Source organism: Drosophila rhopaloa, unplaced genomic scaffold, assembly GCF_018152115.1.
Source record: "Drosophila rhopaloa isolate 14029-0021.01 unplaced genomic scaffold, ASM1815211v1 contig_163, whole genome shotgun sequence".
NCBI classification, from domain to species: Eukaryota; Metazoa; Arthropoda; class Insecta; order Diptera; family Drosophilidae; genus Drosophila; species Drosophila rhopaloa.
The window spans coordinates 2,147,723-2,165,656 of record NW_025335043.1 but is presented as its reverse complement, the minus strand read 5'-3'; the positions used below and the strand labels follow the sequence as shown (position 1 = coordinate 2,165,656).

At 44.0% G+C, this 17,934-nt stretch overlaps 6 protein-coding genes across 10 annotated transcripts; 3 read left to right on the top strand and 3 right to left on the bottom strand.

The window, feature by feature from the left end:
• Positions 1 to 524: 524 nt before the first annotated feature.
• Positions 525 to 1,863, top strand: LOC108037069. Its single transcript, XM_017113521.1, has one exon. The coding sequence runs from the start codon at positions 622 to 624 to the stop codon at positions 1,771 to 1,773; it is 1,152 nt and encodes a 383-aa protein (XP_016969010.1). The 5' UTR covers positions 525 to 621; the 3' UTR covers positions 1,774 to 1,863.
• Positions 1,864 to 3,645: 1,782 nt separating this feature from the next.
• On the bottom strand, positions 3,646 to 4,943 carry LOC108037099 (probable deoxyhypusine synthase). Its single transcript, XM_017113572.1, has 2 exons — positions 4,651 to 4,943; positions 3,646 to 4,593 (listed from the first exon to the last, which is right to left on the bottom strand). Exons 1-2 carry the CDS (start codon positions 4,840 to 4,842, stop codon positions 3,679 to 3,681), a joined length of 1,107 nt encoding a protein of 368 aa, XP_016969061.1. The 5' UTR covers positions 4,843 to 4,943; the 3' UTR covers positions 3,646 to 3,678.
• A 518-nt stretch (positions 4,944 to 5,461) lies between these two features.
• On the top strand, positions 5,462 to 6,937 carry LOC108037100 (nedd8-conjugating enzyme UbcE2M). The gene is made up of 4 exons (XM_017113573.2): positions 5,462 to 5,593; positions 5,666 to 5,850; positions 5,917 to 6,218; positions 6,588 to 6,937. The coding sequence occupies exons 2-4, from the start codon at positions 5,745 to 5,747 to the stop codon at positions 6,729 to 6,731; spliced, it is 552 nt and encodes a 183-aa protein (XP_016969062.1). The 5' UTR covers positions 5,462 to 5,593; positions 5,666 to 5,744; the 3' UTR covers positions 6,732 to 6,937.
• LOC108037097 (mediator of RNA polymerase II transcription subunit 24) lies at positions 6,891 to 12,629 on the bottom strand. The gene is made up of 7 exons (XM_017113568.2): positions 12,429 to 12,629; positions 10,293 to 10,379; positions 10,080 to 10,237; positions 9,180 to 10,022; positions 8,758 to 9,118; positions 7,876 to 8,693; positions 6,891 to 7,618 (listed from the first exon to the last, which is right to left on the bottom strand). Exons 1-7 carry the CDS (start codon positions 12,516 to 12,518, stop codon positions 6,994 to 6,996), a joined length of 2,982 nt encoding a protein of 993 aa, XP_016969057.2. The 5' UTR covers positions 12,519 to 12,629; the 3' UTR covers positions 6,891 to 6,993.
• Positions 10,457 to 12,381, top strand: LOC108037098 (dnaJ homolog subfamily A member 3, mitochondrial). Its single transcript, XM_017113571.1, has 2 exons — positions 10,457 to 11,176; positions 11,578 to 12,381. The coding sequence occupies exons 1-2, from the start codon at positions 10,579 to 10,581 to the stop codon at positions 12,330 to 12,332; spliced, it is 1,353 nt and encodes a 450-aa protein (XP_016969060.1). The 5' UTR covers positions 10,457 to 10,578; the 3' UTR covers positions 12,333 to 12,381.
• Positions 12,630 to 13,348: 719 nt separating the features above from the next.
• On the bottom strand, positions 13,349 to 17,853 carry LOC108037105 (WD repeat domain phosphoinositide-interacting protein 2). Of its 5 annotated transcripts, none has more exons than XM_017113579.1 (6): positions 17,645 to 17,853; positions 17,271 to 17,368; positions 15,702 to 16,469; positions 14,798 to 14,956; positions 14,113 to 14,240; positions 13,349 to 14,030 (listed from the first exon to the last, which is right to left on the bottom strand). In XM_017113579.1, exons 2-6 carry the CDS (start codon positions 17,339 to 17,341, stop codon positions 13,810 to 13,812), a joined length of 1,347 nt encoding a protein of 448 aa, XP_016969068.1. In that variant the 5' UTR covers positions 17,342 to 17,368; positions 17,645 to 17,853; the 3' UTR covers positions 13,349 to 13,809. The 5 variants fall into 5 exon arrangements, with proteins under 5 accessions (XP_016969068.1, XP_016969070.1, XP_016969069.1 ...); XM_017113581.2 differs by having other exon boundaries at positions 13,349 to 14,009; XM_017113580.2 differs by having other exon boundaries at positions 14,798 to 14,941.
• Positions 17,854 to 17,934: the final 81 nt, after the last annotated feature.

The following is a 17,934-nucleotide window of genomic DNA, read 5'->3' as shown; positions in this document are numbered from 1 at the left end:
TTTAAGCAATAAAACATTTTTTTGTTTTAAGTGTCCAGTTTGTAGTTTGGATTTTGAATAAAATAAATATAGAAATTAGATCAGTCTCTTTTGTTGGGAAATTAATATCATAACTCATTTAATACAAATGTTCTTAAAAACAAGAATCCCACAGATCCTATCTATCCTTAATTTAATTCATCAAGAGGATACATATTTGAGGGAATCAGAACCATAATATATTTCTTAAATATTTTTAAAATGTGTATAAGAAAGGATAATAAATATGAAAGTCAAATCAGTCTTATTTGTTTGGTAATTAATATCATATCTCATTTGTTACAAATGTTCTTATAATCAATAATCCTTCATATCTTACAATCAAATAATCCCAAAATATACCCTTAATTTATTTTTTTAGGAATTATTTATTTTTTTAAGGCAATCAATATATTTCTTAAGTATTTTTAAGCTGTGTATAAAAACCAATAAATCTATCAATATCGATCAGCTGTGATATTTCTATACCTTTTTCACATTTTCGATCAACTCTTCATTCCCAGCCTTTCACAAAAATCAAACCAAAAATAATACCCAAATTTCAAATCGAAATTCTAAAAACCTATAAAAAGAATTCCAAGGATGAACCCGCTCACAGAGTGCGGGTTGGACCGCCACTTTGCCACCCAAGTGCGCAATTTGCGCTTGTTCACGAGGGAACATCCAATCAGCCAGAAGGACATCGATCTCAGCCAGCGATGGCTGGATCACTTGCAGCAGGCCACGGGTCAGGACAAATACGCCCGCAACTGCATAATGCTGATGATGAACGACCAGTTACGGGAGATTGGACACTTAAGGAAGCCCTTCACCGAAATGAAGAACGTGCAGCGCTGCATGGATGATTTGCTAAATGAGTACGACGGGGGGACGGTGGAGGAGCAGCCGATGACGGCGGCCGTGAAAGAAGCCGAGGAAATAATGTCCACTGCCTCGAGCTATGGCGGAGGAAGTAGTCGGTGTTCAAAAGAAGCTACCGTAAAGAATCCCCTTCCCGAATTCGACAGCGTGAAGCAGGCGAACCAGGACCTCCTCAAGGAGATCGACTCGCTGCACAGCCGCACAGTCGAAGCGGAGCAGCACTACAGGAGCAGAAGCCTAATGCTGGAGAAGAAGATGGCCGAGAAATTCAAGGTGGACCAACAGGAACTCCAACAGGAATGTATCTATCAGGCCTGCCGTGAGGCCATAGCTCTTTTAAAAAATTGGTCGGGAGGAGAAATGCCACTCAACTTCCTGGCCACCTGCTTTGAGCCCTTTCTCCGGAACGAACTGGTTACCAGCCCGCAGATCTCGAAATTGGATTGCAGCTTGGAAGACATTTTGAATGGTATAATGAATCAGGCTTGCGCGCGAAGAGAAAAGAACGTACGCATGCTGTATGACCACATCCAGAAACATCAGCATGAGATTCTCAACGAAAAGGAGGGAAAAGTCCGCCAGATGCAGGAGTACTTGAAGCAGGAGCGGCAAAGGCTTCGAGTGCTCTCGGACGATTTGAAACGCCGGGAAGTTCTAATCTGGAGCCACCAGTCCGCAGTTACAGGACGTCCTCTTGAAGAGCCGTCCAGCCCTAGGATCACGGAGTGTGAGTACTGTCTCTGGGAAAAGTCCTTAAAAGCAAGGCCAATAGATCCAACGTGCAGGATTTGCCAACTGGAAAAATCCAAGAGCGCCGAAGAGCTGGAAAAGTTATCCGATGTACTCAGCGATCTGTCCGTCGACAAGTGGTAATCCTCCTACGAAAATCTCCTGCCCACACACATTTCTATATATTTTCCATTTTCTTGTTCGAATCAATAAATCGTTAAGTTGTTTTGAAAAGTTCTGCCCCCTCTCACACTTTTCAGCGTCTGCGTCAACTGCAAAACTTTTAATGTAGTTTTAATTTTCTCGTAATCACGGAGGGAAGTTGGCTGTAGTCCTGGAAAGTCGGCAATCATCTACGCACTTACACTTCGGAAAAAAATATTTATATTTTATTCTATGAACCATCGTTTAAAGCATTAACTAAGCCATCAACAATTGGTCTCGTAAGCTTATTTTCCGTAAACAAAATTGCATTTAATATATATTATTAAAATTGGTGAAACGAAACCAGAAATCTCTTCCATTATTGCTGAGAACTGCTTTATTTTATGACGTCTTGATACATTGAACTAGTGTACCACAGCCGATATTAAAAACGTTATGAAACATTTAGGAAACCATAGTTTAGCAGTCGATTTTCTCTCTGTGTATTGGCCATTTCTTCAGCCTGCACGGAGAAAAGAAAACGCAGCCAGAAACAACAAAGTAGGAAGAGCAGCAACAGCTTTGTTCGTAATTAGTTTTTAAGCGCTTCGAAAGAGCGTGTGGGAGAAGGATATATCCTAAGTGGGCCCAAACTGTGTGTGTGTGTGTGTGTGTGGGTCTGCGCCTTTGGTTATGACAACATGCAGTTAAGCACTTCTTAACGATGGCTGACTGCCGATAATGGCCTTGCAAAAATAAGTGCAATTGATTTTCTTGACAGCGAACATAAATTTCCAAAAAATAATTATTTGTAAATGGCATAGCTTTATAAGTAGTTTTGCAGGGTTACATTGCTTTGAAAAATAAAGATCAAGATTTCTAACTACCCCAAAGATCTTCTTAAGTTCTTGGAAATATTAAAAAAATTCTTTGAAAATTTTCACAAATTATACATAATGCATCATTTGATTTTCTCATTTTTCACACATGCGGAAGTACTAAAACAAAACCTCAAACTCAAAAAATGTTGGGGCTTTTAAAGGCGTATAAATTTCCCAAATTTGATAAAGCCAACATTTCTTGCCATATGCACGCTTAAGTACATATATAATAGTTTTTCTTTGCCTCAGCTCGAAAACCATTCATTTTCCGAAAAAAAACCAGCCAAAAGTTGCAAGCAGTTGCGAAAAAGTTGTCAAAGAAAATGCAGTGCCCCTGCAATCCCCAAACTTTCTGCCAGTCCATCTTTCTCCACTGCTGCCTGACAATAGCTCAAAATATGTAGCGCCAACTGTCGAAGCAGGCGGAAAAGAGGGAACAAAAAGTAAGTGTGCAAAAAAGTTTCCGCTCGGCTTTAATGATGCGTACAGACAGCCAAAGTTTGGTTGGCCAAAACGGAGGAAAATTTGAGAGTGACGGAAGCCGAGCGTTTACATTAGTGGCATAAAATTAATGACAAATTTCGTGGGCTTATGGGGATGCACTGTTCCGTCCCGGACAATTTCCGGCCAACCATAGCGAACTTGGCAAACAATTAAGGCCAGAAGTAGGGGGGGGATATTTGCGTGAAAGTAAGGCAAGAAGGAATATGGCATCTGTGACCACCGGCAAAAGTTGCATTTTTGCGGCACTCAAGCGACTCCGGCAGAACCATTACGGCGGAATGTGAATGGCCCGCTGGAGGTGGCCGAGTGCAATGCGGCTGCCGGTGGTGTTTATCACATGCAGCAAGCATCTCCGACGACGCTTAATGGCTTTCTGCCAGGACAGTTTGGATCTGGGCGGGGCATAACACTTCGGGGACTCCCATTCCGGACTCGCAATACGACCCATTTGCGGCCCAGCACCATTGCTTAATAAGTCACATCTGTGTTGATTGTGTTGTCCTTGTTTTCTCGTATATATTTACACTTGGTTAGTCTCTCGGGGCAATTCTTTGTCGTCGCAATGATGTCGCTTTGCAAAGGTTTCGCCCACTATCAAAGGAAAGACCAAACTCGCCTCAGCGTAGACTTTGACGGGAGTGGCATCTTTTCGGATCTTGCCCCATGATATGGCCTCATCCGGCCGGGCTCCACTATCGCTACCATCAAACTCCGAGGCGGTATTGATGAACACAGAGTAATCGGCACCATTTCGCATCAGATTCGCATTGCAGATGTGATGCTTAATGACGCCGCCGCCTACGATGATCATCCCGCTGTTGACGGCCTTCACGGCCATGGTGTTTAGCCTCCGCAGATCGGACAGAATGTCCACCACGAGTCCAGGCTGTCGGAAGGAGTGGAAGTACATCATATCGCCCAAGCTGCCATCTGTCAAGGCGGGGCAGAAGACGGGTATTTGATTCTTGGCTGCCCAGTAGTAGATAGAACTAGGATCGCCAACGCGCTCGCCCAATCGATGGATAATCTTCGAGGGCGACCAGACAGTTCCATGGGATTTCTGCTCCTCCAGCATTTCATCCAGCAGCGGCATCACCCAGTCCTCGAACTTGCAGTAGTTGTCGTTGGGCACCAGAAGGTTACCAATCCTGTTTATTCCCCGCTCGCGGAGATCCCTTCCACTCAGCTCAAAGGAACCCATGAACGTGGGCGCCAGGCACTTGATGAAATCCTCCTCCACGCCTCCGGCTGTGGTCACAATGCAGTCTATCATGCGGTGTTCGGCCAGGAAGCGAATAGTCTCCCGCATTCCTGATGAAACCAAGTTGGAAGTGTAGCCCAGGAATACGGTACACTTACTCCTCCGCCGGATAAAATCGTCGGTTTCATGACTATCCTGTTGATCCGCCTCCAGTGGCTGGTCTCTGCAATCCAACTGTCAGTGTTAGGGGTTTGTTACATATTGCAGCTGAGTAAAGATCCATTAACTCACCATTCTGTTAATTTCTCGTATGGCCAGGCCGAGATTCGTGGCCTGAAACCCAGTGTTTACATAGGACTCGAACAGTTTGCTATAGTTTACTCCCTCGTTGAAGTCGTAGCCCCGAACTTGGGGTGTGTCCTTCGCAAGAGCCTCGCTGCGCTTCAGCACTGCATCCTTGGCCACCGCTGGCTCCGAAGACATGGTTAAAAGCTTTGAAATTCAAAATATACAATGCGAATGAAGTTTTGTCCGGGAGTCAACGTGTGCTGGTATGGCATCCCTGGTTTCCGTTGGGGATGGCATTCACGAGTGGCGAAAAAAGCTAAAATTGGAAGAAAAATAGCCAAATGAATTAATAGCCACGATCCGATTTTAATTTTCCGGATTATGAAAACACTTTAATTATTGTTTCAAAAAAGTATAAGAACATGTAAGCATTAAGTTTAAAGTAAGAAAGCAGAAATGTTATTTAACTATATTTTGGAGCAAATGAAATGGTGTTAAGCCTAACGATTCTTTTTTTTGTGAGCCCTGTATTGAAATACTGGTCTGGTCAACATTCCACATGTGATTCCCAATTGTATATTAGTCTGACAGCAAATCAAATTATATTTTAATTTAGATAGAAGAAAGTCGTGCTAACGAAATAAAAATCAAGTAAATTTATATGTGTTGGCTTTGTGAAGTTAATCCTTTTATGGCAGTTTATCTTTTTTTTAAGAATTATTTTTTGACTTTTAAAATCCGCCAGGTCCAAAACCAGATAAGCCCACACCGCCGATTACCAACACTGCCCATCTATCGCCCAAAGCCAGCGCTGCCATCGAGCGCAAATATCGATTACGCACACTCATCGCTTGGCAGCTGCCATCGCCATCAAGAAACAAGGAGAAACGACCCTAAAGTAAAGAAAGCACTCGAAGAGAATTTCACATCACAAGTAGTGTTTACGGTAGGCAAATCAGTCAAACAATTGCTCCCCAACCCTTGAAATTTAAAACAATGCCACCTGCCCGATAAATAGGAAAGACTCCGAGGAGAACGAATAATCCGCGCACAGCCAAACGCAGAAGAAGAAACGCCAGCGAGACGAGGACGCCAAGATGATTAAACTCTTCACGCTGAAGCAGCAGAAAAAAGACGGCGAACAAAAGGGGAGCGGTGGCCAGCAGAAGAAAGCCTCCGCCGCCCAGCTGCGCATCCAGAAAGGTGCTATCCGGGATATATGTCTCTCGGCCATTACTTATCCCTCTCCAATACGATTCTCACCCTCAGATATTAGCGAACTGAACCTGCCAAACACTTGCGCCACAGACTTCCCCGATCCCGATGACTTGCTCAACTTCAAGCTGATCATCTCACCCGACGAGGGCTTCTACAGGGACGGGCGCTTCGTGTTCAACTTCCGCGTCGGATCCAACTATCCGCATGAGCCGCCCAAGGTGAAGTGCGCCACCCAGGTGTATCACCCCAACATCGACCTGGAGGGCAACGTCTGCCTTAACATTCTGCGAGAGGACTGGAATCCAGTGCTAAACATCAACTCCATCGTCTATGGCTTGCAGTTTCTGTTCTTGGTTTGTATTTGCCATCGGGGGAGGTTTTGGTTTATGAAAGAAACTTGTATAGATTGATAGGCTCCCTTCATCTTAATTTTTCAGTTAATTAGATCAGCATATTCGGACGTCCCTTTGCAAGCCTGTCTGTATTTGTCTCTCCGATTACTAATCTGTTTTAAAATTTGTTGATCTTATCATTCTATGACAGATAGTGCCCACATACACACAGGTCGCAAATAACTTATTTTTTACTTTGGATACCTTTTTTTGCTTTAGGTTACAAAATAAACATACAAGTACCCAATGCAACGTAATGATTATAGCAATTTTTAGTTAGATCAACAAAAAAAAACCTTTTTAAAACAAACACAATCAACTATTTTGCAGGAACCCAATCCCGAGGATCCGCTCAACAAGGAGGCGGCCGACATCCTGCAGACCAACCGCCGTCAGTTTGAGTACAATGTGAAGAAGGCGATGCGCGGCGGCTATGTGGGCGAGACCTACTTCGAGTGCTGTCTGCTCAAGTGATATAGGGAATCCCAAGGTCTCTTACTTTAAGCCTGCCCAAACAACCCTCCCTACCCCCGCTAACTGGAGAAGATGATGCAAACACAGACTAACATCGGCGACAACAAATTATTGTAATAAACGAAAGCAAAATCCACTGCGTGCGAAGAAGAAGCCGAGTCGAGTCACCAATTTCTAGTTTTTAATACAATTCATTTAGCAATTTCGCCCGCCCGTCTCTTAATCTTAATCGGCTCGCCCAAAGGGGCAATCCTGAAATCCCTCACAGGTGGATGCTGTGCCTGGCCATCTGCATGTTCCGCCACAAACACAAATCGGCCACCGCCGACTGCCTTCCCGTCTGGACTCGCAGGTCGTATAGTCTGCTGATCAGACCCACTCGTATGTCATCGGTGACCAGGACCTTGAGCAGCTGCTGCACTAGGCTGGCGGGCAGTAGACGCAGCACGGGAGCCACCCGCTCACCACCGCATTCCACCAGCAACGAGATGAACTGATAGACAAATACGGCCTTGGGTGAGAGCTCATCGCCACTGACAAACTGCAAGAATACTCCAAAAATATGCTGAACGCTTCTCTGCAGCGGTTCTCTTATTGTAAGTGGCGTGGCTCGCAGCTCGCCGGTGGATGTGGATCCCAGTATAGCTCCTAAACCAGCTCCAGCTGCGTTATCCGTAAAGTCGCTGGAATTGTCGCTGCCATCTCCAATAACCTTGCGGACTTTGGCTGCATTGGCCGTCAGCTCCTCTTCATCGTGGGATCTCGATCGCTTCTTCATGGCTGTCAAAGCGGGGAATACATTTCCGCTCCGGGTTTCCAGGCATGAAATAATACAGTAGACACACAGGCGGGCCAGCACGAGGGATTGCGGCTCATTGACGTCCTCGCTAGAATATAAAGAGGGTAAATTATAAGAAAGAATTCAATAATAGCAGTTTCAGTTTTCACATCTTTAAATTACCACTAACTCGATTCTATTCTTTGGATATAAATAAATTTTGTAACATACAACTAAGATCATTATCAAAGTGTTGCTTAAAAGTTTTAAGTTTAAATAAGACTTGCAGGCATTTAAAGTTTTAATATTAGAGATACCTTGAAATGCTGTAATACTGAGGTGAAAAAAATAAAATAAAATACTTACCCCTGTCTTCGGAGCAGTAGGGGAGCCACCACGTACAGCAACAAGGCCTCCGTAGTCTTTTCGATGTCCAGGTGCATTACGGCAAACACGACGTCCATTGTTCGCGACATATCCCTTGTGTACTTGCAGGCCAGCAGTTGCTCTACCAGCTGCGTGGCCAGCCACGCCGCTCCGCCGGCCAGCAGCAGCGACTCTAGTGTCTGAGCGGCGCGAACGGGTAGGTGGCCAGCGTCGACGACGATTCGCCACACTTCACGGAACTGCTCGACAAGCGGCGAGTGCGAAATCAGGCGGGATTTAGTGTTAGGGGCGGGATGCACATCGTGTTGCATTTTTCTTATGATCTGATAAGACAGAGTTAGCCGCTCCTTAGCATTTTCCTGACTGGAAAGTTCCTCGCTGCTCAACGGTGCCAGGAACTGCTGGATCATGTTCAAGGGCTTCAGAAGCTCCGTTTCCTTTACTGAATACATGTAGGCACACAAGAAACTTGTAGCGCAAACGGAGAAGCTGAAAAGGCGCCGCTTCATATTGTCCAAAATACTTTTTACATCCGCTGAGGAGAGGGTCTCCTGCTCCCAAGCTATGAGCACGTGATGCAGCACACCGGGCAGATTTAGGCAGGTCTCCTGCCAACTCAGGTTACTTGGCTTCAATTGGGCTGCCTCTGGTTTGCTTAAACTCAGCAGAAGTTCATCCACGATGCTGTCATCGCAAAGGGCAAGAATTTGCCGCGGATTCTTTAGTTTATTCCGCTCCACCATGCACTCCCGCACCCATTTCTCGAAGAAGGAGTCACCACGCTCAGATAAGACCACCTGAAATAAACAAGTTCTCATTAATATTACAGTGAATCATTTTAGGTAAACAAAGCTAACGTACATCCGATCCATAGGTCTGCACAATGCTGGTCAACATCAAGAAGGAGACATCAAACAGTGTGGAGCGGATAACGCACAGCTTGCCCAGCTCGCCTGGAACCGGCTTGGAGTTCTCATTGCACTGAATTAGGCGCGAGACGAAAGTCTTGAGACGTCCCTCGACGGTAGCCACCGAAAGGATCAACTCAAAGCTGTTGCCCACCGGCACCTGGCAGAGTACATTCACCATGTCCTGCACCTTGTTGGTGCACAGCGTCTTGAGCACTCCGGAGAGCGGAACTTCGGCCCGCTTGATGAAGTTTATATTAGAAGGTGTCTGTTGGCCATTGTCGCATTTTTTAAGTAGCTGAGAGGCAGTTTCCCTGGAGGAGAAAAAAAAATAGATTAGTTCGGTTATTGAAATCTCATTATTTCTAGACTTACCTATGACTGGCAAACTTCTTCACATGCACATCGTTTACCAACTGCTGCTTGGTCCAGTCATTCAGCAGGAACTCGATCATATTGCAAGAGCACTTTGTGTCCATAAAGTCCAGTAATAGATTGTCTTCGATAAGAAGCTCTAAGGCCTCAACCAATTCAGGTATGTAATCTGCCGGAGGTGGTTGCTCCCCTGGAATCCGCTGCAGTGCATGCAACTGCTTGATAATGTGCGGCATCTTGAAGAACATAAACGCACCCCACATTGTATCCGGACTGGTATCGGCCACATTGCTTAGCGTAAGGAATCCGGCCCGGATAATTTCATAGAAAATGCGCGTGTTGGTGTACCTCTTCAAACGCTGCAGCATCTGCAACTCAGCCACGTAGTAGCTGGTGTCTTTGCAAGGATTCAGCAGCACTTCAACCGCCAACAACGGCTGCACACAGCATGAGATCTTCTCCAGCGATGGTGGTGGATTCAGTGACTGCATATCCAGGTGCTTGGCTTCGATGTAGGCCAACTGCTGCAATTGCTGTTCCACGTTCGGTGCATTCAGCGTGAAGTTGGAGTTCGTCAGCGATCCCTTGATGCTGGAGTACTTATCCCGAATCCGACTACATATCTCGAGCTCTTCGTGGCAACCCACGTACAGCATTGAAAGCAAAAACTGCTGCTGGCTTAACCGATCGATCACTACGCAGATCTGGTCCAGCATGTATGATTGCTCTGCGCTAATCTCTCCGTACAACTCGTAGTGCTGCACGGTTCGGGCAAAGATCTGAAGCAACCAATAGACCAGGTGGACCACAGAGCTCGGCAGCACAGCCTCCTCGGATCGAATACTGTAAATGGGTATTTAGGGTTATGTAAATTAAGGTTTCAAGGGTTGAAAGACTCACCGGCAAGTCACGCCATCCACAATGCTGGCCAGGAATTCAAGGAGCGACGTGATGCAGTAGACCCGCTCCAATTTGTCATATTTGGAAATGCAACGCAAGACAGCGGCATGCGAGACGAGATGTGCGCACAGCGAGTGCTTCAGGTAGTTAAGAACCAACTGAAAACATTTCATTATAAATAAATAAATTTCATTAATCAGGTACTTTACTCACTGGATTTGCTGTGGAGCCTATGAGTGCCTGCTGCATCAGACAATCCGCCAGATTGTAAACATCTCCACTGACTCCCCTTGGTAACACCTGATAAAGTAATCAATAGAAATAGAAGTTGATTAGACCACAGTATTGACAATGACACATTTGCTTCTCCTGTCAAACTTTCACACAGAATCGGGATAACATTCCCATAAAATACAATAAAGCACAAATATAACATCGAGTTAGGATTTCCACTTATATATTATCATACTAAGTTGCATTCTTCGTTACGCGATAAGTGATGTTTCGTTTAAAAATCTTTCGCAGTCCAGGGGACGCACTAAGCACTTTGATCGGCGGAGTGGCGTCGGGGGGCTGTTGGAGGGTGGCACGACCTTGCCTGGAGTTGGATCGTGCTCCCGCTGCCGCCGCCTGCTGGATCTGGATGCGGTTGGTCAGTCAATATCAATTCAGGACCACGAAACAGGCCTACTATCCAGATCGCCAGCGGGAGGCGAAGCGACCGGGAGCGGGATCCACGCCCCAACAGGTGTTATCTCCGACCGTAAAGTCCTCGCAGAGCCGCGGCATGCCCAAGGACTACTACTACAAGGTTCTGGGCGTAAATAGGCACGCCTCCATTCAACAGATCCGATCGGCCTTCTATGCGCTGGCCAAGCGCTATCATCCCGACTCTACACACTCGGAGCAAAAGCTAAAGCACTTTCAAGAGCTGTCCAACGCCTACAATATCCTCACCGACGAGACGAAACGTTTGGAGTACGACCAGCTGGGCGGGATCAAGGACGAGCGCGCCTTCCTCGAGCAGGCGGGCAATCCCATGAATGTGGACCTCGAGGAGGCCAAGAAGTTCGACTCGGATAAGACAACAAACGATGGTGAGCGAAGGGAAGCAACTGTTTCACGAAACAATAACCGTTATTTTCGAAAGCTTACACTTTAATCCTCACGTTTACATATCTAACTGGTTTATAATACTTTAATTGAAAGCAAAGAAAATCGTTTGGGAAAGTTTAAATTAAATAAGATTTTAAAAACCTTACAAGCATTACAAACTGGGTATATACAATTCGTCTTTAAACACCCACAAAATGGCAATAAAGAATTAATATACATTTTATAAGAAAACAGCCGTTATTAGGCACTTTTAAATTAAAAACATTGCACTACACAATCTATTCAACTGAGAACTTTGAAAAGTCATCTTGCACATAGATCCGAATATAAATTTTAGAAGACCAGAACAGCACTTTTTATCCTCCCTTCAAATATCTTCCAGAGATCAACAAACTAAAGAACAACGAGTTCGATCTGCAACTGGACTTCTTGGAGGCCACAGTGGGCTGCAAAAAGCGGGTGGATCTGCGCTATCTGCGCAAGTGCGAGACCTGCAAGGGCAAGTCGCAGCTGATGGCGCACCGGGATGTAGGCAAGGAGCCTTGCCGGCGATGTAATGGGACTGGAAAGGTGACCACAAAGACGGCCACCTTCTCGTCAGTTAATACGTGCACACAGTGCAAGGGCAAGCGGTTTACAAATCGCAACGACTGCGAAACCTGCTCGAACCGTGGCTTTGTGGTGTCCAACGTGGAGGTGATGGTGCCAGTGCCATCCGGATCCCGGGATGGGGATGTGCTGACCCTAGTTAATCCAGCAACCAAGCAGCAAGCGACGTACCGCCTGTCGGTGCCTGGTAGTGACTATTTCCGACGCGTGGGTAACGACATCCTGACGGACAAGCACCTGAACATCTCGGAGGCCATCCTGGGCGGCACCTTTCAGGTGCGCGGTCTGTACGAGAGTGTGGAGCTGCGGGTGGAGCCGGGCACCCAGTCACACACCCAGGTGCTGCTCAAGGGCAAGGGAGTGCGCTCCAAGGAGGGCGTGGGCCACCACATAGTCACACTAAAGGTGCGCATTCCCGGAAATCTCTCCGTGAAGCAGCGCCAACTGGTTTTGGCTCTGTCCCAGGCAGAGGATCCGGTTTTTGAGCCCAAGGCCAAAAGTAAGGAGGCAGCCGGCTTAAGTCCTTAAAATTCTCTATGTGGCTTTATTGCGATTATAATATATTGGCAGACACGAATATTGATTGTTGGATTGGTCGGTTTTGTTTGATAAACTAAGACTCGCCTTTTTTATGTTGATGCCCCACTGGGAGTCCGACCAGCGCTCGCGCCACGCCACATAGATGAGCTGGAGGATCTTGTTGTTCTCCTTCATCACGTGCGTCCTGGCAATATCTTAACTTTCTTAATTTCCCGTATTTTTCGCGTTTTGTTAGAGTTCGACTTTTTTAGCTGTTTTCTTTTTACGCACCGCCGTTAGGGATGGGCGAAACTCATACCGCTATAGAGATGTAACCTGCAATAGTTATCGATACCTGCTGTATCAGTGTTGCACAACACCTTAAACGGTTAATTAACCGCCAAAGAAACCTTTTTTAACTAAATTTTTAGCAGGTAATTTAACTTTGTATATTTGTAGTTCAAAATTATCATTATAAAGGTTTTATACAAAAATCCACACCAATTCCAATTAAATTAATATTTTTCCTGCGTATTACGCAAACAAATGGTAAACATATTTCATTTATGCGTCATAAAAAATAAAAATAAAGGATTCTGTAAACAGCTCAATGAGCTTTCAGTGTGAAGAATTTTCTAAAACACCCACCAACACATTTAAATTCAAATAATTTATTGAATACAATAAAGTAGCGTATGAGTTTTGTTTGTAAACGGTTTTTTTTTCAATATTATGTTCTAAAATATTTGACTTTGTACAAAATATATCCTATTCATATATGCCGAAAATTGTTCCTCCATTGCGCACTCCGATTTTTTTGAATTTTTTTCACTCATGTGTCATTTGCTGAATGTTTGATTTTAAATTGAAGATAAAATATATGAGTGTTGTGTTTGTGGTTATGGGCTTAATCCGAGATATTTCGATTTGATTAAACAATAGCTAGGCGAGAACTTTACATATAAATCGAGTTCGGTGGATTGTCAAAAGGATGAGGGGTTGGTTAAAAGATATATGCGGAGAAATAAAACTAATTTGCAAAGGCCGTTTATTTTATATAAAAAGCGGTCAACTGAAATATCAAAGCAAATCTATAAATCATTTTAAATTATTAATTAACAACTAACTTAGGATTGTATGACAAAAGCATTTCCTTTTCCAATGGCAGCGCCAGGAACGGGGCTTAAAACTAAAAAAATTGCTTGGGTAGGGAGAGGCGGTACAAAGGAATAGTTGCTGGTACAAAACGAGGAAGAATCGTCGCTGACAACGTTAAGAGCTAAATTAAGTCTATGACCTATTTATTTACTTAAATACGCTTGACGCCACAGAGCCACCGTCGCTAAATCATCATCATCATCGCCGCCGTCGCCAGTCGCCAAGCATCATCGCAATCACTTTAGCATCATCGTCCTTAGTACTTTGAGGAGTGAGTTTCGTTACCATCTCTGCATTTCTTGTTCATGTTCTTGATTATTTTCCTTGTCTAAGCGGAGGAGGAGGAGGGTCCGGCGGGCTCGTCTCCCTTAACGGCCGACGCATAAGAGCCGCCCGGTTTGTCGCCACCGCCACCGGGAACAGGAGCCACCGACTTGCCATCGCCTCCACTCCCTCCGGCGCCTGCACCGCCTGCACCACCGGGCGGAACGCCGGCTGCTCCGCCGATGCTCACGCCACTGTTTAGGCCTAGAGTTTGAGGTGAATCAACTAGAGAATTTGTTTCGATTGTGGGTTTGGTTGGGATGTGTGTGAGTGTGGAGTGTGTGCGAGAAGCGAACTGTTTAAGCACCTTTGATATCCATGGCGTAGTGGTCCTCCAGCCGCAGGTCGTGCCTCTTTATCAGCTGGCACTCTGCGCCCTCGACGGTGGGAATAGAGTACACGTAAAGGTACCCATCCTGCGAGGCAATCAGCAGTCTGCAAAACAAAAAAGAAAGAAAATTATTATCAGGGCGTTCCACTGTAGAACATGCCAATTTGGACTTGATTATTATCAATATGAGTACTAGTTAGTTGCTAATTTCAAAATATAAGCTAGCTTTATATAAATAAAAGATATTGTAGAGTAAACTTATTTTTAGGCGGTATTTACTTTGCTTCGTCGTTATCGAATCTATACAACTAGAGCAAATGTAAATCATTTTTCGATCCACATAAGATTGAAAATTCGTTTAAACTTTATTTTTAAGAAATACAAAGAAGTATAGCAGCTAGCTTTTCCAAAAAATCCCTCATAAACGGAAAACAATAGGTGGTATACAGATAAATACTTTTCCTAGAAATTGGGTAAAGGCACTTCTCAAAAATCTTCCTAGGTAAATTTTACAACATTTTATTATAACTACAAAAGTTAACAATTCTGAAAATAAGGGAATAAGTGTGGAAGTAGGTAGAATTTTTTGGTAACTTTCCACTTGGACTGAGAATAATACTGTGCAAATTACCTGAAGACCGAACATCGATCCAAAACTCACCTTTGCTGCTTCTGTATCGTGGTAATGGCGCACATCCTGCGCACTCCCGCCTCCGGCAAAGTGACCGAGGCAAAGGCCCGGCCCTGGCTAAACACGTCGGTCACCTGCGTGGGCAGGTAGCTGGTGACCGTTTTGCTCAAGAATCTAAAAAACGAGTAACTTGCATGAGAGAGTAGATTTGGTGAGTGGTTGAGTTGTGGTTGTTGTTGTTGAGGTGGTTGGTTGGTTCGTGTTTGGTGGTTTCGCAAAATGAAAGAAAAGAAAAATAGATAAATGTCAAGTGCCACACGAGAAATAGAAGGAAATCAAAAACTTATAAGCCCTATTGAAAATATACTCAAATTTATACCCGTTTTAAAAATCGTTTTTAGCAAACTGATGTTTCTTGGAGATATTTTACCATCCGCATTTTAAGATTCCTGTTATTGCTAGTATACCTGTTTAATTTTCTGTTTTTTTTTAAATATTCAAGTATTTAAAATCGGTTTGGTTGAGAAAACTAGATTTTGAAAGCGAATTTAATTATAGTAAATATTAAAAAAAATAATTTGGATATGAATATAAAATGATTTTAATATGAAACTTAGTAAGTGGGTACATATGCAAAAATATATAAATGTATAGAAATATGCAATATCCAATTTTTATTTTGATATAATGTTAATCCAAAAATTTCAAATTTTGAGAACATACAAAAATGATTTTCAACGAAAATGAACAAAAGCCATGGACGATGAGAGTGGATGGGTTCAGATAGAAATGGTTCGGGAGAAAACAGCTATTATGTACAGAACACCCACACCTTAGGAATTGACCTTTAGCCATTACCGCACACTACAGTAAATACAACTATCTAAAAAGCTATAAAAGAGAAGTTGAGTTATCAGAATCCAACACCGCTTACCCCATCCAGTCATCGCTCGATTGCTTTCCGCCGTGGCCCTCGGCCGTCTCTGTGGCACTGCGATCCAGCCGGAAAATGTGCACCGTCTCCGTGTTGGAGCTCGACACCAGATACTCGGCGCATGTGCTGAACGACAGCGAAACAATGGACACACAGCGCTTGAGTCCACGCCGCAGTTCAAAAAGCCGACTACCATCCTGAGAACTGAAGACTCGGATCACCGTGCCACGTTCGCTGGCTGTGGCGATCTCCGTGCCCGAGGGACTAAAGGCCAAAGCCGCCAGCGGTGTGTCATGGGCGGGAATCATGGTCTTGGCGTTCAAGTTAATGGCATCAAAGATCTGCACCTCGCCGGAGGTCACGCTGCCCGGATAGGCCAGATAGCAGTGCTCTGAGGACGAGGAGAGGGCGCACAAACCTTGTTGATTGCTCGGCGTATCGCGGATGGTGTGCACCACCTTCATGTCCTGGATGTTGTGGATGTACAGCGACTCCTCTAGGCAGACTATAAGCCGCTCTCGATTGAGCTTCACCGCCAGAATTGTGTTCGCATAGGAGTAGTTGCAGATCTCGCTCTGCTTCTTGAAGTGACACACCTTCAGCTTTCGAGGAGCTCTCTGGGAAACGATGGCCACCAGCGAGCTCTCGAACAGGCGCTCGATGAGGAACAACTCGTCGCTTTTCGTGTGGTAGATCTTGTCCAGCGTCGAGTCCACGGAGCCGAGGCTGTACAGACTGTAGCCGCCACTAGTGGCCACGGCCAGCGAACTGTAAGGGCGTTCAATGTGATTAGGTTCAGAAGTATTAAGTGAAGCTAATAAAATAATCATTTCGCTATAAAAAAAATTATGGGTCACAGGGAAGTGCACTAATCTAAAATATATTGGCTTACTGAAGGTGTAATCCAATTATTCTTCGACTTTAAAATGTATATTTGATTTTGGCATAGCTGCTGTTATCAATTTAAAAACAAACCAGTACAATTGTTTTTAATCTATATAGTAATAAATAATTGAACCAGATATAAGTAAAAATTAATATTAATCTGCCTTGCTCCATTTTTTTTTTTTTTTTAGAATGTTGATAAGGCCCCCTAAAGGGATCTTACGGTGTGCTTTACTTAACTGTTATCTATTATCTACATACCTATCTATTATAATGTATTACTCAAAACAATATTGACTTGCCTCAAATAAAGGTGATCGCGGTTTTAACTTCAAATACAATTTTATGCGTCTATCTAATTTATACATTTTAAAAATTTATCGAATATAAAATAATTTGTAATATTCTGCTAAATTTGTAATCATGTATACAAAATCAAACTTCGATTCTGGAGTCTGTATATAATCCTGGATAAAATGATTATTTTGTGAGAAACAAAGTATATACTTATTTATGGTGTTTTAATACAAAAAAATGCAGTATATATTAACGATATTAATTTTTGGTACATAATTAACTTGTGATTTCGGCAACACATCCTGTAGACACCTATAATCCTTTCCCCTTAAACTGATTCTTTTCAGCAACACTCTTATCGAATGACAACTGTAATAAGGGACTTACGTTATGTTCTGGTTGAAATTGACGAACACTTCGCCCGCATCCACGTCCGGGCGCCCGAGCAAGCTCATCATGGTGGCTGTGTGGGAGGGGCTGGGGTCCTGCAACAGATTGGGCTTAATTCGTTAGATATATTAACTATTTGGGGATACTTTCCGATGGCGCATTACAGAATGGCGAAAGGTGCAAACAAAGCGTGGGCCAAAGTAATAAATGTATATGTACATATGTTAATAAATACAATAACAAACTATGCACACGCGCGTGTGTGTGAATGTGTGTACACTTTTTGGGGCTGCTGATAAAACCAACAACAACAAACAAAACACACACTCACACTTGCGAAATATACGTGACGGGGAATCGTTTATTTTTACCTCTTTGTAATGCTAACACCTCTGTTTCGAACTTTTTAATATTCGCAGGACACCTTTGTCGACTAGTTGTTGGCTGAAAGACGTTTACTTAACTGAAGCTATGTAATATTTAATGATATTTGGATTTCTTGTCGCGCAATTGTTTTTGCTCTGTTTTGCACACACACACACCAGCACCCACACTTAGACAAGGTGGACAGCAACAGAGCGAACCAGGGATGCCGAATAGAACGGAGTGCAGAGCTGCACTCGGTAGTGTTGGAAAGCGACTGGCGTACTCTTCGAGCTAG